The 17,368-nt window shown below is 46.2% G+C and overlaps 1 protein-coding gene across 3 annotated transcripts in view; it reads right to left on the bottom strand.

Moving 5' to 3' along the window:
* nfasca (neurofascin homolog (chicken) a) overlaps positions 1-17,368 on the bottom strand; it is an 84,099-nt gene that overhangs the window by 28,636 nt on the left and 38,095 nt on the right. For 2 of the 3 annotated variants that reach the window (XM_066703218.1, XM_066703217.1), the window contains exons 4-20: positions 16,555-16,572; positions 15,563-15,668; positions 14,376-14,572; positions 14,099-14,221; positions 13,772-13,942; positions 6,335-6,446; positions 5,711-5,895; positions 5,412-5,543; positions 4,932-5,075; positions 4,440-4,551; positions 4,119-4,285; positions 3,882-4,029; positions 2,757-2,881; positions 2,314-2,355; positions 1,683-1,784; positions 1,076-1,273; positions 687-757 (exon numbers count right to left, since the gene is read on the bottom strand). In XM_066703218.1, coding sequence (XP_066559315.1) covers positions 687-757; positions 1,076-1,273; positions 1,683-1,784; positions 2,314-2,355; positions 2,757-2,881; positions 3,882-4,029; positions 4,119-4,285; positions 4,440-4,551; positions 4,932-5,075; positions 5,412-5,543; positions 5,711-5,895; positions 6,335-6,446; positions 13,772-13,942; positions 14,099-14,221; positions 14,376-14,572; positions 15,563-15,668; positions 16,555-16,572 — 2,153 coding nt within the window. The remainder of the gene's footprint in view (positions 1-686; positions 758-1,075; positions 1,274-1,682; positions 1,785-2,313; positions 2,356-2,756; positions 2,882-3,881; positions 4,030-4,118; positions 4,286-4,439; positions 4,552-4,931; positions 5,076-5,411; positions 5,544-5,710; positions 5,896-6,334; positions 6,447-13,771; positions 13,943-14,098; positions 14,222-14,375; positions 14,573-15,562; positions 15,669-16,554; positions 16,573-17,368) is intronic. The other variant, XM_066703219.1, reaches the window with a different exon arrangement.

Genomic DNA, 17,368 nt, shown 5'->3' with positions numbered 1-17,368 from the left:
ACTAGAGAAGAATCAGTCAGGAAGGATAAGGAGAGAGCAATTGTCTGTGGTCACCATCTGCAAAACCATTCCCTTTTTGGGGGTTGTCTTGCTGTTGCCTCTCCAGTGCACCTGTTGTCACTTTCATTTGCACCAATTCATTCACAATTACTTAGGCTTCCTAACTGGACAGATTGATATCCCTGAAGTTTAATTGACTTGGTGTTATACTGTGATGATTACATGTTCCCTTCATTTTTTTGAGCAGTGTATATTCATTGTATTTCCTCTTTCCACACCTGTGTTGGTTCTTGCTACAGTTGGAGGATTATCTTGAGAAACGTGGCAGGGATTAAAGGGCTCTGTGAATCCTCCCGGCAAACAGAAACTAAGACCCACCGGAGATTTCATTACACGAGAGAAGGACAACCTGCTCCCCACCGGTTCACAGCAATGGGCGTTTTCTTTCCATTTTAGCTGTCTATATCTCAGTGTGAGCTGGGGATTTTTGTTCCCCTCACGTCTATACATTAAGCTTGATCCACTGATTATAGAGGCTTTAAAGATATTGCAGATTGCTCATTTAGCTAGAATGTACACAAGAGGGGTCTTGAGTTCATGTCAGTTTCATTCTGGTGGGAACTATTTATTTTGTGAGTCTGTATATAACTCTGCTATAACTAGGGGAGCAGTGGACAGCCTCCTACCTCCCAGGTGATCTCCATGTTGGTTTTCTTGGTTCCTGCTCCTCGTATGCTACCCGGAATGGCGTCAGGTGCTGAAACACAACACGGTCAGCCGTGAAACTGCTGTAACACAAACTACAGTGAGATATTTCCAGTGGAGCTCAGCCTTATCTACATCCACAAGGGATAAGTTTGCCTCCTGCCATGTAGATTTATTTGCTTATTGGCCTCAACCCACCCATTCCAAAAATTAATCGGTTAAGTACATTCTGGTACATTAAACAAGCTTTTTGCTCTGGATGGAATAAGGACACCGGGAGAAGATTGTACTTCAATTCCCACTTCTGTCCTGGCGGTAGGTGAGACATTAAAGCTGTGTAGAAGCTGACCACCCCTCCCAGCTCACTCACGTGCCCCGCTGGTCTGGTAGCGCAGGGAGGGCCGGCTGGGGCGGCTGGCTCCGACAGCATTGACGGCGATGACCCGGAACTGGTAGTTGACGAAGGGCGAGAGCTGCAGAATGACGGAGTTGAGGTTCCCAGGGTACTTGGAGAGGTTCTGCCACCGGCCGGGCTCCCAGCGATCCTCCTCGAACTGCACTAGGTACTCTGGTGGTGGGGGGACAGGGGAGGCGGTGAGGGAGGCCAGAGTGGGGAGATACAGTAGTATCGGCGCTGTGAATACCGAGGTATTGGGCCTAGAACAAACTACCCAGTTGAGCAAGCTGAGGCGGACTGCCCTGGGTTCGAAACCATGGTATTCTAGGATCAATTACAGGCCGATGAGAGGCTTAGATGGGCCTCCACCACTTAGTGACCCTTTACCTATGCTCTCAAGCTCTGATAGACAGCAGCATGTTTCCCTTCACTTGGCACAGAGACTGGGGATGGTACAGACATTTTCGAGGGAGGGAGAGACAGACAGAGAGAGAGAGACGGTGAGGGAGAGGGAGAGGATTGAACGGGATGGGTTATGCTCAGACAGGAGGTTTTTGGGGTGTTTTTCAGTGTGGCACACCTGTGATGGGGCTGTGGTTGTCATCCCCTGGGATCCAGGTGAGACGGACACTGCGCTCGGATGGGTCAGACAGCTCCAAGTCCCCCGGAGGGTCAGGCCGGTCTGTGGGACACACAGGCCAGGGTGTTAACTCACAGTGCAACCAATGTAACCCTTTGCAGCCAACCCCTGACCTCCCCCAGCACCACCCAACTCCCATCAGTGGCACCTCTAATTGTCTACATCTCTACGAACTTCTTTGTAAGCTACGTTAAGGGAGCTTAAGGCAGGCAAGTTAAATAGTAAGTCAATGTAACTGAAAGGCATGTGTCCCTTCATACTGCACCTCAATCTTAGTCTTCTAACTGAAATACTTCCAAGTCTCAGGTGCACACGGTCAAGAAGGAAAACAAGACCTTCTAGACAAATTGAAAGCAACAGGACACTTGCCTTGCACATTCATTTGCAGTAAGGAAGGTGAATTAGTATTTAAACAAGGTACAGTTCTCTCTAGTCATCAGCAAAACCTCCCCGAGATGGTTCTGTCCTCTGAGCCGATCTCTCAGGCTAGGAGAGCTACCGGGACTCTCAGCTAGGACACATCCACAGACATGCGAGACTGACCGAGAAAAAAACAACACACGGACATTACCTGCCAACAGTGCACTGCGGTTGGACGGAAACAGGGGGTCATCTGTGAGGCAAGAGGTTAAAGGTCAAGGGTTAGTCAAGCCATTAGTAAAGGAGTTCCAGTGCAGTGTTGGTCTGGAGCACAGAGACTCACGGTCAAGGGCACGTCAACACGGAAGGAAGGGAATTATTCTTAAGAGATTAATTCACATATTATTATTGTCATCATCATTATCATGTTAATATAGCTGCACAAAGTTTATCAGGAGTAACAAGTTTGTTTCTGTTTGAGTGATTGTGACAAAGTAACAAAGTGACTGTGAATGGGTTACTGACTGACTACATGTGCATCTGCAAATGTCAGTGTTCATGACATGGTGACTGTGCTTGACTGCATGTCAGTGCGTCTCCAGCGAGCAATGGAGCGAGGGATAGTGCATCGCCGTGAGAGTCTGCTTGCCGTACCCAGAACGGTGAGGCGGGCGGAGGCGGAGTCGCTGTCCAGGTCTGTGCTGGCCGTACACGTGTAGGTGCCCTCGTCTGCCTCGTTGACGTTGTGGATGGCCAGCGAGTCCTCGTCCTTCTTCAGCCTGGTAGAGGAGGGACACGGGCAGGTCACACACATGCACAGACCAGCTGCCCCAGAGCGCAGAGACCAGTCGGCACTGGGACTCCCGCTAGATCGGCAGAAGCTTCTCTGCCCGGTCACAAGGCCTCTGAGGCAGACTTGTGCAGCTCGCTTGGTGATGTATGGCTCCATTTGAGTTTTTGACACTTACAGGGTGATTTTGAAAGGGGTCAAAATCTGAAATTTTGAAAACATGTGCAAACTTTCACAAAGGACACAATGTTATGCAATCCAGCTCAATTGAAAAAAATATCAGAAACCAACTGATTCAGCTGGATTGTATGACAAACACTTTTAATTCCCAGACTAAATATGAAAAAGAAGCTGCAAACAATATAGTTAATAATAAAACAAAATAAATAAAACAGTTAATTTTCTACAGGTTATAAGGTAGTTGATTACATCTAGAAATCTACAAAAGGAACGAATCTCCTGTTACGGTTTCTTTAGTAATTTGTTGTTACGGTCTGTCAGTCTGTGTGTTAATCCATCAACCCTACCTTGGGGAGATAAATGCCACCACATCCTTGAACCAATTTCCTATGGTCTGAATAAGAGTTCTTATAAAATAATATATATAAATAATAACAAAACAGATAATAAAGAGAGAATTAGGATAGAGATAAGCAGGTTAAGAACTTCACTGTCATGTTTTTGTAGAAAAACTCAATCTTTCACCCATCTGTTTTCTTCATCAAATTATGGTTTAAATATGCCTTTTTTCAGTAAAAATACTGCACACGTTTTTATGGCAGCATTAAATGCATATTTTATTTTGCTATGTAATCTCACATGAATTTTGTACGGTTAAACTTCTGCAATATTGTCACTCTTTGCCTCCCTCTCTCTGTGTGCCTCTCTTTCATGCCCTCTCTCCTCTCTCTCTCTCTCTCTCTCTCTCTCTGAGTGTTGTGCCCCTCCCTCCATCATAGTCTCTCTCTCTCTCTCTCCCTCCCTCTCACCTCCAGCCCAGTGCCAGCGGCTTGTCATCTTTCATCCAGGAGATGGTGACCCGCATAGAGAGGTCGAATTTGACTCGGCAGTCGAACCGCGCCACAGTCCCACGCGTTGCTGTCAGGTGCTCTGGCGCTCGCACGATCCGGGTGGGCTCTGAGGGAAGAAAAAACATAAATGATAAGAACATGAATTATAACTATTATGATAGCTGAAAAAGAGCGGTGGTTTGGCCTCTGTCTGACCTTTGACTTCCAGACGGACTTGGTTGTCAGCGTTGCCCAGGATGTTGGTGGCCACGCAGGTGTAGGTGCCCTGGTCCTCAGGCCGCGTGCGGCGGATCTCCAGAGTTCCGTTGGCGTACACCCGGTACTGCCCGCCATCCAGGTTACTGCCCTGCCCATTTTTAAACCTGCCAGGGGGAGCACATGACCCCAGAGTTACCCCAGGGACCAAACCGAGGCCTGGAGCAGAGGGCCCAGGTTAAGCAACACTCAGAGAATGAGAAAACGGGAAACGGGAAATGGGAAACCCCCAGGCGCCCCGCCCCGCCCCCACAGTCTCACCAGCGCAGCTCAGGCATGGGCGAGCCGAAGTAAGGGCAGTCCAGGAAGGTGCGGTTGTTCTCGATCACCCGGATCACCTGATTCTTGGGGCCCAGCATACGAGGCTGCATGTCTGGAAGAGGAACGGCCCACAGACAGACAGACAGAGACAAGACGACGGTCAGGCAGTTACTGCAACGATTCAGTGCAACTTAAACTTCATGGCTGTGCGTCAGACGCTGACAATGCAGCTGCTGTTCATCGCCTCAAATTCACCACCTCCGTAACTTCTTACCACATGGCAGAACCCTGCATCCTTTTGGTGCTGTTACTATTTAAAAGGACATCAAACGTCTGGTCGTTAGAGGCTGAGCGAGAGCACACGTCTTTGTCATGAGTTCATACACAAAACAATACAAGAAATTCCGACTCTTGTGATTCTCTACCCCACAAACGCAGTACTGTCCCGCCCAGGCCACCCCCTCCAAACAGTCCCGTCCCACCCAGTCTTACCCAGGATGCTGACGAAGGCGTTGGCCAGCAGGTAGCCGTGCTCGTTGGAGGCGTTGCATTGATACACAGCACTGCTGCCGATCTGCACTGACCGGAAGATGATGGTGTCGCCAACGACCTGGCGGCTTGGGTTCGGCAACGATCCTAGGAGAGGTGGGGGGGGTGACAGTGCTAGAAGTTAAAGCCTTCACAAGTTTAGCCAGAACTGCCATGGCATATTGGTACATATGCATAAGACAGATTTTGTGCATTGATTCATTTGTTTGTTTATCTTTCCATACCATACCCACCCACCTCTCAATCCATGCTAATCCTTATCTAATCGTAATATTTAAAGAGGTTTCTTGATATATGAAAATACCCCAGAATTAAAAAAACGGAGGATTAACTCTTGCTTGGAAATCAACAGCACATACAAGTTAATACAGCAATTAATGAGTGAAGATGCAACAGAGAGAAATGTCCTTCTACGGCGCTCACCCTGGATGGGCTCTCCATTGACCAGCCACTGGATGGTGGGTTTGGGGCTCCCGTTGGCCCGGCACACCAGACGGCCGCTCTCGTCTGGAGCCAGCACCAGATTGGACGGCCTGTCCAGCCAGTAGGGGGCAGCTGAGAGAGAGAGAGAGGGAGGGAGGGAGATCAAACCAGGAGATTGGCTAACGCAGTACTGGGCTAGATATTTACTACTTAGTTTATTAATTTCTTGCTTAGTTTAACAGCTTTCTGAACGTATTTAACGGAATGTAAAAGCCCGTCGGGAAGAGCTCAGGGCTGACCTTTGACCTGGACGGAGATTGAGTGGCGGATGCTGCCGATCTTGTTGTTGGCCATACAGAAGTATTCCCCCGAGTCCTCCTCAGACACACCGGTGATGCGCAGGGTCTTGTTGAAGTTCTCGAACTTGGCCTTGCGGGCTGGCAGGTCGCCGCCCTTCTTAAACCACTTGATACTGGGGGTGGGGCTGCAGGAGGGGCAGAGGGAGAGTGGGTCAAAGGCCGTGGCTGGGTCTTTGCTGCCTCTCGTGTTCAGAAGCCATGTGTGTAGTTTAACACGACACTATTACATCGTTACATAACACTATGCAACACAATTTTTGTTCCTGGGTAGTAAGTGTTATTTCCTAATTGCTTATGCCTAAAAAGTATAGAAAATGTCTATTATTCCCCACAAACTTGGCTTTTGTGACCAGGACAGTGATATTTTTAAATTTACATATTTCCAATGAGAAAACGGGTGAATTTGAGTCTTTTCGTTCATATAAAGTCAGAAAAAAACAACATATGAATCCAAATGAACATGTATTTATACTAAAGTAATACAAAGATGACTACAAAAGATTTAGAAGTGACTAGTTTTTCGAGATTTACGATTATAAGAAGATCAGAGGAGGTCACACTCACACGCCCGCAGCGATGCACTCCAGCAGTAAGTCCTCTCCCCGCAGGACCATCTTGGAACTGGACGTCCCACTGGGGGACAGGAAGCTGGGCGTGGTCTCGGCAACTCCGCGGGCTGAGGGGGACGCAGTGACAGGACAGTCAGGATCACACACTCTCTTTTCTCTCTCTCTCTCTCTCTCTCTCTCTCTCTCTCTCACACACACAGATGACGCTCCTTGCCTTACAGTTTCCCAATCTATCTTTTCAATGTGAGTTTTTCGTGTTTAGTTTTTAGTTTTCTTGGTGAGCCGTGATGGGAGGAGCCTCAGAAACCTTTATTGTCACTCCTGCTAACCTTCCTCCTTAAGCATCTAAGCCCAATGGGTGTCAAGTCCTTGTGCACATTAAGCGTTTTCTTTCTCAATTTGTGTCTATGCTATACAGACATTCAGCATGATCCTAATTTCCAGTATGGGCCAGATAAGTACAACAGATGAGTTCTGACTCTGCCCATCGTCAGCTTCAGTTCAGTCTAGCACATTGCCATAGCTCATACTAGCTATGTTTAGAACACCGGGGCGTTCACAACGTGGGAGTGACCGGTCATTTCTATTCCCCGTTTCTAATAAATCTGGTAGTGTCCTCTAACTACAGTGCAAGACCAGGCAGCAGTGAGATATACAGTGATACTCAGGGATTATGAAGGAGTATCTGTGTGTTACCCCTTTACAACTACACAAACACACAAACGAACAAAACAGTGCACACAAATTGAAGGCATTGTCTTAAATACAGGCAAGATGAAAGGTATGGCATAAAATCACTACCTTATGTTATGTTGATGTTAATCCACTGAGATTTGAATGATCAGTGTTGTCGTGGTGGAGCCAACATGGTCTTAATTTTCTCGCTTTTCACAGCAAAGCTTTTCTTTGAATTTATCAATATGCAGACAATAAAGACATTCGCATTTCCCCATAGACAGATACCTATACCTGTTACTTTCCCTCATTTGTGTGCACTTCATAAATTCTCTCTCGCTTGATCAAGGTACACAAACAGTACAGAGTAAAAGTGAATTAAAACAAATCTTTTTTCAGGGGTTGGTTTGATCACCCATGAATTTCTCCACAGAAATCAAAACACGTTCCAGTTCAAAAGATAGTGTTAGGAGTAAGTGTTTAGTTTGTTAAAATCAGCAATTCTAACGTGTTATTATTTGGAGCCATTCCAGATTCCACAGGATCTTTCAAAACATTTAGACAGCCAAAACAGCTTTTGCGTTTTGACAAAACAAACAAAAAAATCCAGACAGAGGTTACAGGTGAGTAAAATTAAAAACCCTCTCTACACACAAAAATATTAGCCTGTAACAGTTTTATAAGCAAAAACCATTCCTGGTTTGGAGTCATTCAAGAGAACATTTTAATCGGTTTTTGTAATGTATAAATGGGCAATCCTGGGCTTAAAGAGTAAAGCAAGATGGATATATAAACAAAAGATGCCACCCAACATCGCACTGGACTGCAGCAATATTGCTGCGATTTTAACCTGTGTGCCCACTGTACAGCCCTCTACCCTGGCAGAGATTCATCAGGGGAGAGGCAGGAGGGATGCCTAAAATGAAATCTGGACTGTCAGGCTCGGTTGTTTTATGACTGATGGGACATAATGAATGAACTGCAGAGGAGAAACTGATGAGTTAATTAAGGGTGTGCCCACGCACCCCTAATTGTCAAGTGAAGGAGTCAGTCTAAACCTAAGGAAAGGGAAGTGGGGAAAAACAGGTGAGTTGAGAAGGGTAATGTATATATATTTATTTTTAATATAAATATTTTTTCCAAACCACACTACTAAGACTCTGGCCTGAATGTAAAGTACTGCTTTTTTTTACCACAAATTGGTTTGGACTGCTGCTGCTGTGCACACCCTCGTATGAGACGGACACAACCCACAACACGGGGAGCCAGTTCAGAAGAGTAACGCTTGACATTGTTAAGATGTTCCCGCAGCAATAAGCTCCTCTTTGGAGGGAGGCAGTGCTCCTGAAACGTGGCTAGAAGACGTGGCACAGCCCATGCAGGGCACTACAAAGAATTAAAACACATAAATGTGCAGGTGTGTTACTTCAAAAAGTGTCCCTGTTGACACAGAGGTCCCGTCAGAGGGTTCCAGTTGGTGAGCGTCAGGCCAGGTACTCAATTGCTCACTCATGTAGAGACCGCTGCCAAAGGCTGAAGTCATTCCTTTGACGAGGCGACAACAACCCTTTCCACTGCGTCTCACGAACACACTTTCCAAAGCGCTCCACTACTCAAACAGCCGATCTCTGAAGGACTCTATAAAACATTTAAACACCACTACAGAGCAGGAGCCTTCTTACTACAGAGATCTAGACAGACAAAGAGAGAAATAGGAGGGGTGAGAAAGAAGGGCACAGAGATGGTGCTTGCAGTCTGAGCAGCTGCTCTTGTGATAAGGCAGTGCGACTGGTAGCCAGCAGACGCGCCACACCCAGCCTCTCGTCTGATATCTGGATTACAAGCGCTGGCCTCATTACAACTCAAGGGCCTTCGTTGGTTTGAAGTGCTGCTGTAAAGCCGATGACGAGATTTTAAATATGGGCAATTGAGAAAGTAGAATCAAAACCATAATTAAAAACAAAACCTTAAACAAAAACAAAACCGTAATTCGGTAAAAACTATTTTATCAGTTTTATTCCTGGGGTTTTCATTGTTCATTGTCCTGGTGATTATTATTGATTCTGATAAATTTACTTTATCCCCCACAAGATTGTTTAAATAACTAAATGAATAAATAAATCATATAATATAATACAAATAGCATCATACATGGTGATGGGGAAACAGAGGGAACCTTGAGCTTCTGATTTGGGAGCTTCTGCCCAAACCTCTCCGCTCCGCAGCCGCACACAGGTGGTCTAAAACTGAGCTTCAGGGTACATACAGATGTTCAAGAGCAGAATCACCATCTTCTACAAAAAGCCAATGCCTCAGCAAGTGAAAGTTTCCTGTAAACACAATAGCAGGGCCCTTTAAGAGATGGCCATGCACCACAGTGTTAGTTTACCTTTCTCCAAAGTCAGGAACAACTGAGGCTCATTCTCAAACGAGTCAACCCAAATCACAGGCCTCCACAAGAGAAAATAAACCCTAGATAACCTGCCGGGTTCAGTTGGTCTCTCACGGCATTGCAGGGAGAGGGTGGCAGACTAGAGGTGGTTAGCAGCTACAGGTATGAGAGGTATTAAGGTGCAAACTGGGTTACGAAAGCAAACCAGGGCATTTAGGGGTGGTAAAAGACAACTAAACGACGAGAAAAATGAAAAAAACACAGAACGAAACGAAACAATATCACCGCAGACTCACCACTGTACAAGTCAGTGTGGTTCAGAGAGGAGAGCACGGATGTATCGTTATAGGGCTCTTCTGCAATAAAATAACACCACGGCGGTCAGCATGCGAAAGGAACAAAAACAGAAACAAACAAACAAACAAACAAACCGAGAGCAGCGGACGAGTGCAGACAAGGAAACCAGGGCAACGAAGGGGAGGGGCCACCACACTGATCCCGCCCACCGCCCAAATTATAGAGACATAAAGAACAGAGAGGAAAGAATAACAAGGACAAACAAAAGGAAAAACCTGCAGATTATTAACAGGAGAAAAACAAGAGAACAGAATGTGAAAAACAGCAAGAAATTAAAATAAAACGAATACAACAGTAACATCAGCTGTCTTAGATCTGGTATCAGTCCTGTCACACGGGGGGGTTGGGTTACTGATGGCTTAAGTGCAATATAAACTTCCTCAGAATTGACCCACCAGGTGAAGAGTGGGGTACAATCTGGAGGGCTGTCCAATTAACTGATCTCTTCCTTGAATGCACTCGATGTGTTGTTAAAACCCTGCTGCCTTTAAAATAATAGTTTCCGGAAAACGTAAAAAATGTATGGAAATTATATCCTTTTAGTACAGGATTTTACCAGAGCAGTAGGAAACAGACAGATCATAACCTGCAGACATTAGCAGTGTCTTTAGCTGGACTGTGAGGCTTTAACAGCGGCCTGGAGGGATGTGGTGGCACAGTTTCCACTGCAGCGGCGGACCTTGCAGGGGTCCCTTTCCAGAGTCACCATTCCAGTCGACTCCAGGGGTGCAGTGTCAGGGCAGCTGGTCCCAGGACTATATGGGCATATATTTTACATTACTTCATGGGTGAACTGCAGAAGATCCTTCTTCAAAATGGTATGACCGAGGACTTAAGGTCATTGCACACTTGATCCGATGCATCATTTGTAGTCCATCAAGGAAACCGCACATTGGATCTGTAAAAACCACACCAGACCAGCCTGTCCCCTTCCTGCACCGGTGTGCATCTCGCAAGCTCAGCCATGGTTTCTTTACCTCTTCAACTTCAATGATTTGTTAAAATAAAAACAAAAAAAACGTATGACAAAAAACTACACTTCAGACACAACAGCAGGGTGTGGAATTCTTCTGTTGCTTTCTTCTGCTCATTTAGACATGCAGATGAGCTTTTTCAGTTTATGTCATGTTTCATGCACGTAAAAGTGGATTGAACGCAACTTGTTTTGATTTAAAATATGTACGCATTACCACTGTATGACAATTACGGACTTGTAATGTGCAAGGTGGGAAAGGGATGCGCAAACTTAGCTCCTCTTTTTAAGCATGTAAAGATCAGGTGCATCATTAGATCCCGTGTGCAAAGGCCTTTAAAAAGAGTTCACTTGGACGCAGCCTTCTTTTAAGCAGGTTCACGGTTGCGGGGGAAAATTAAAAAGCCAGGCTAAATCGTATTTTTTAATTATAATTTTTCTATATTTGGTTAAGCCATTAATGCTCAATTTAAATTCAATGAAAGTGTTTACATTATTAAACACAGTGCCGCCTGGACATTGGCTCCCACCAAAACAAGAACATTAACAACACTAGCAACAATACGACACCAAACAAAACAAAAGATTTTTTTAAGACACAAACATAAAACATCGAGAACACCATATGAAGCAAACTTCATTATTATTATTTTAATTGCAAGATCCATTAGTTTTTAAGAACAAAAACTGCAAACGTTTAACACAAAACAGCAGCTGGACGAGAAAAAAAAAAAGCAAAAATTAACCAAGCACCCTGGACTGAGATAAGGCCGGGGGACCGACTGAGAGAGACTTCCTTGGCGGGATTTGGAGGCTCAAGAGAGGGTATCACACAGCTGAAGGACCACCAGGGAGCGCTCTTGCACTGCCTGTAAGTTTTCCCAAAAACACATTATGTTCAAGGGTTTTGGGCACAGAGTGTAAAGAGATCCATGACATGACATTTTCTTAACACAGATCAATGGCTTGGTGCAAAGAAATCAAGAGCTCGGACAATGAGCAATGAACAAAAACTGTCAGTCATTACAGCAGAATGCAGGCTCTAATAATGAGAGAGAGTTACAGTGAGGGAAAACGTATTTGATCCCCTGCTGATTTTGTACGTTTGCCCACTGACAAAGAAATGATCAGTCTATAATTTTAATGGTAGGTGTATTTTAACAGTGAGAGACAGAATAACAACAACAAAATCCAGAAAAACGCATTTCAAAAAAGTTATAAATTGATTTGCATGTTAATGAGGGAAATAAGTATTTGACCCCTTCGAATTAGTACTTGGTGGCAAAACCCTTGTTGGCAATCACAGAGGTCAGACGTTTCTTGTAGTTGGCCACCAGGTTTGCACACATCTCAGGAGGGATTTTGTCCCACTCCTCTTTGCAGATCCTCTCCAAGTCATTAAGGTTTCGAGGCTGACGTTTGGCAACTCGAACCTTCAGCTCCCTCCACAGATTTTCTATGGGATTAAGGTCTGGAGACTGGCTAGGCCACTCCAGGACCTTAATGTGCTTCTTCTTGAGCCACTGCTTTGTTGCCTTGGCTGTGTGTTTTGGGTCATTGTCATGCTGGAATACCCATCCACGACCCATTTTCAATGCCCTGGCTGAGGGAAGGAGGTTCTCACCCAAGACTTGACGGTACATGGCCCCGTCCATCGTCCCTTTGATGCGGTGCAGTTGTCCTGTCCCCTTAGCAGAAAAACACCCCCAAAGCATAATGTTTCCACCTCCATGTTTGACGGTGGGGATGGTGTTCTTGGGGTCATAGGCAGCATTCCTCCTCCTCCAAACACGGCGAGTTTCAGTGGGTCAAATGAGTGTTGAGTGTCAGTGGTCAAATGTACAAAATCAGCAGGGGATCAAATACTTTTTTCCCCATCACTGTAAGTCATAGAAGGGAGATCGCTGACCGATGCTTTCGGTTTGTTTTTGAAGAAATGTCAGGTCAGTAAACCATAACTGTCACTTCGTTCCCTGCTCTCTGTCTGATTGTGGCCCTGACAAGAGCCAGCTGGCTGGGGGAGAAGTAGGAGGGAATTTGCATTAAGGGGTCACAAGCGTAGAACTAAACGCTTTTTTTATTTTCTTTGATGAAGCTTCCTACTCACATTCCCTCTATATACATATAGATGTGTTGTAAAGAGCTTGACTTGAACGCCAAAGGGAAGGCATTCAAGTCCTTTTTACTGCTGGGCACAGTCGTAAACTCTACCCTGACCTCAAAGGGAATTCATCTGACGGCTGGGAGAGAAGGCAAGACAGTACAAGGGGCATTCTGGATAGGGGGAACAGACGCACGCAAGATACATAAGAACTTTCTTCTTACTTTTTTTTCTTTAAATAAATTGGAGATCTGGGGTCTGGTTCCTTTGTAAACATTTTGTGTTTGTAAACCACCAAAACACTGGGGAAAATTCTTATTTGCTAAGTGTTGAGAAAACTACTATAGGTTCAAGAAGAATAGTTTGATCCAGTCACCCTTTGCCCTTTGTTTAGTTTATTTTCCAAACAGGATTATTCTTCCAAAGCGAGATGCATGTCGGTAACTGTAAAGTAGGCCCAGTCCCATCCCCCGCTGTCCCACACACTGGTTGGCTGTGCGGTTGCTGGCATGGCCATCTGCATTTACACCATGGCTCTCGGTAATAAACACAGCACCCTGAGACGCCCTGTGAAGACTCTTCTACACACCAACTCTCCACACACAGTGACCCGCGGACGAGTCAGTGATGGTGTGCAGGATACAAACTAAACCACAAAAACCAAACATTTAGATCAAAGAACGTCCCTCTGGATCCGCGAGCAAAGGGTGGCCCTCCTGACAGACCTGTAATGGAGGAAACGGAACAAAGCAAACCCCACACCAAAACGGGGCCAAGTGCCATCAGGTGACAGCCACGACCCACCAGATCCGAGGACGGATCTGCGGACACTTCGCTTCACGTCTGATTTCCCACAGGAAGGAACTGAAAGCATAGGGTGCAGAGAGAGGGAGTGGGGTGCGGCTGACAAAGGGGGGTGAGGACGGATACTCACTGGTGAGCACTTTGAGAGAGAAGGGGTTCTTCTGCTGGATGGTGTGAGTGAACAGGAAGCGGGCGTTGCAGCTGTAGTCCCTCGTGGCGTCGCTCGCCAGCACATTGGAGAAGTACAGGTCCCCGTTGAGCCCCATGGACACCCGTCTGTCCTGTATGATCGGCTGCATGTCTGCGGGGAGAGACCGCGCGCTTCAGGGGCACTGACAACGACAGCTGATTGAACCTTTTGAACAGGTTTTTAGTTTGTATTCGTGCATTCAGCGCTTGATCACTTTCTGCTATGACAAAGAGGACATCTATGAGCAGTCGGCCACCCGTCACTCACTGCTGTCCATCCAGAAGGTGTTGGGGGGAGGCAGGCCGGGCGGCGGGTTGCAAGCCAGGATGAGGGGGGAGCCCTCATTCACCACCACCGGCTCCAGGACCTCCTTGGGCCACAGCGGGGACTCTGACAGGGGAAAAGACATTAGTCGCTGAGGAACAGGGGCCATAGTACACACGTGTATACATAGCAGAGATTTCTTCACGTACAGATATCAGCTGAGCCTGGGGAGGGGTAAAGGAAGAGGGGTATGGGGGGGTTGGGGAGGAGCTCGTCTTACTGGAGACCCGTAGCAGGATCTTGTTGGACAGCGCCGTGCCGTAGTCGTTGGTGGCGAAGCACTGGTACTCCCCTTCGTAGTCCTCGGGCCGCCCGCCACTCCGGAAGCCGATCTCCAGCGTCCCCGAGCGCTTGCGCATCGTCACGCGGGGGTCCTTGCCCACGTTGAAGAACTTCCCGCTCCGCCGCCAGGAGAAGCTGAGGGGAGAGAGGGGAGGAAAGGAGGAAGAGGCAGAGATGGTAAAGGGAGGAGTGAGAGATGGGAAGGGAGGGACGGGGAAAAGAGGGAGACAGAGAGAGTGGAGTAGAGTAGAGAAAAGGGGGAGAGGGGAGAGCAGGGAAAGGCAGTGGGAGAGGGAGAGAAAGGGGGCAGAGGAGAGAGGAAATAAACAACGTCAATCCCCATGCTTCCGATACCCATCGAAATATTTTTTCACCAGTTCAAATCAATCCCCACATCTTGCTCCCGTTCCCTTACTAATTAATACCCACTGCAATTCCAACTTTAAGACCCTTTTCAGTTTTTTTACGATACAGGACTTATAGGACTTGAAATTGGATATGCCGTCAGTCGTGAAAAGGGGTTGTGGGGGATTTGAATCAGGTCACAGTCTGACACAGCAGACGCTCCCTCAAATCAACCAACATCTCGTCTCTCGGTGATCCACTATCTGCTGTGTCGCCTGTGATTGTCCCCCTCACCCTTCCCACCGTCCACCTAAAGCCCTTTTCTACAAGTTCCTTTGCAGAGTCTTGTCAGGTCACAGACGTGGATTTGAGACTGTGATTGGTTGTCATTCCAAATTACAGAGAGCGAGAGAGACACACAATAACAATAGAAACAAGAAAGACACAGAAGTCCCCAAGACAGCAACAAGAACAGACAGTGACGAAGTGAGAGGCAGAGAAGGAGACCAGAGAGAGGGAGACTACTGTTGTCATCTTATCTACCCTTCAATGCTTTCTATCGGTCAGAGAACGTGTTACGAGAACTAAAACAACCACTTTTGTCCTGCCAACAAAGAACCATTTTGAATAAGGTGAACTTAAAGGACAGAGAGAGAGAAACGGAGGGGGATGTCGACACTGACAAGACTAGCAGACAGGGTTTTCCACATAGACCAAGAGAAATGAGAGAGACAGGAGAGAGAAAGAGAGCGAGACGGAGAGATCCTTTGTGCTGCTTACACGGGCACGGGGTTCCCTTTGGCTTCACACTCGATGATGATGTTGTCTCTGGGGTCCACGATGTAGTCCTTCAGAGACTGCTTAATGATGGTCGGGGGCTGCTTCACTGCAGGGGGACGGGGGACAGAAACGCCATTACACAGAGCCTGAGGACAGGGGGCTAATTAACAACGATCCCCGCGAACTGGCGCGCTCCGCAACACCTCCCCCATCTGAAGTTGAAACAACTGCCCCACCTCTGCAATCATTTCAAATTAACAGCCCCAGTACATCAGAGGATTTTCACACCCAGACCCAAATTCGTCTAGACTTAATAACCGGAGATAATGGTTTTCACAGACAATACTCTTTCTTTTCCCCCCTTTATCTTAATGAAGGTTTTTTTTTTTTTTTTTTAAGTGCATATTAAAATTATAACATGTACGTTTTATTTCTGGCACCCATATGAGCTGGGACTAAAATATGTATACCATATCATGAATGTAAATGCATGCCACGGACTGACCTAGAATTGGTTCAGATACACCACTTAACGAACTGGTTTAACCCCGTATTTATAACACTGTATATTATTATTGCAGTCCTGAATGAACACTTCTCACAGATATAAATAAATGCGTGCTAAGAATTTACATCTCTCTTAATACCAAAGACTATAGTCTATCTCCTGTATCCCTGAAACTGTGCTCAGTGTGACATACAATCTGTAACACTACTTACCTACTACATAATGCTTTTATATACAGTGATGCCCTCCTTTAAACTGCACTGTAACGTACTGGATACTCAGTAATGATTTCTTCCCACTGTTACAGCACACAGTACTGACTGTGTGGTGACCAAAAACCGGCACAGAGACCATTGGACACCTCGGCGCCCCCTCTTACGAACTCTAACGCAAATCTCCATCATTGGAAAGAAATACAGCAACACAATTCTACAAAAATGTCAGTGAAAGACAAAACAAGTGAAATCTGATCGGGGAGACTTACGGTCTTGTTGAATCTTTGCTGTTAGTTCCCAAGATTGGCAAGAGCGAGAGGAGAGAGACAAGAGGATGGGATTGTTAGTGAGTTAAAACATGATTAATGCAAAATGTTTGTTGTTGTTAATTAAAACAAAATTAATTGAAGCACCTAAATCAAGCTCACTTGAGACGTGGGGGGGATAGTTTCTGCATTACTATCAGCACTACATTTGGTCTGGATTGCTGTGTGGAGGAATCTGGATTTTGCATTTGTTTTCTTCTGCTGAACATGGATGTCTGCAGAAACACCTCCCTATATGATCACGGGGACTCGTCCTTGGCCCTGCCTGCGCTGCCTGGATGTCGAGAGAGTCACAGGCCCCCCCTGGCACGACGAGGTCTTTAAACAGCACGTGTGCACGCAGTTTACACTTCCGATAACACAACATAAACCTCCGACATCACAGCAGAATCGGTTCAGTCAAAGGGGGACCTCTGAAGGCCACACTGTACAATGTCAACATTAATAATTCACTCCGAAACCCTTTTATTTTCTTCCCCCTCTTCATATAATCTAATTCCCATGTTTAAAATAACCATTGACCTTGCCTCTGCCGTGCACACGTCAGAGGACTTTTCAATTCATGTTTCCTTGATTCATAAGCCGCCGATAGTGACACAGATGCTTTATGCCCTGCCTGCGTTATAATATATTACTCACATATATGTTTACCAGCTCTCCTCATCAGCGGTGGTGAGGGAGCAAGACCCGAGTGAAACTATTTAAATTTCCCCAAGAATCTCCCCGGCGCTGCCTTCATTATCACGGCCACACACAA

Source organism: Amia ocellicauda, chromosome 5 (assembly GCF_036373705.1).
Source record: "Amia ocellicauda isolate fAmiCal2 chromosome 5, fAmiCal2.hap1, whole genome shotgun sequence".
NCBI lineage: Eukaryota > Metazoa > Chordata > Actinopteri > Amiiformes > Amiidae > Amia > Amia ocellicauda.
Note: the sequence above shows the minus strand (reverse complement) of the source record. Positions and strands in the feature narration are given on the sequence as shown.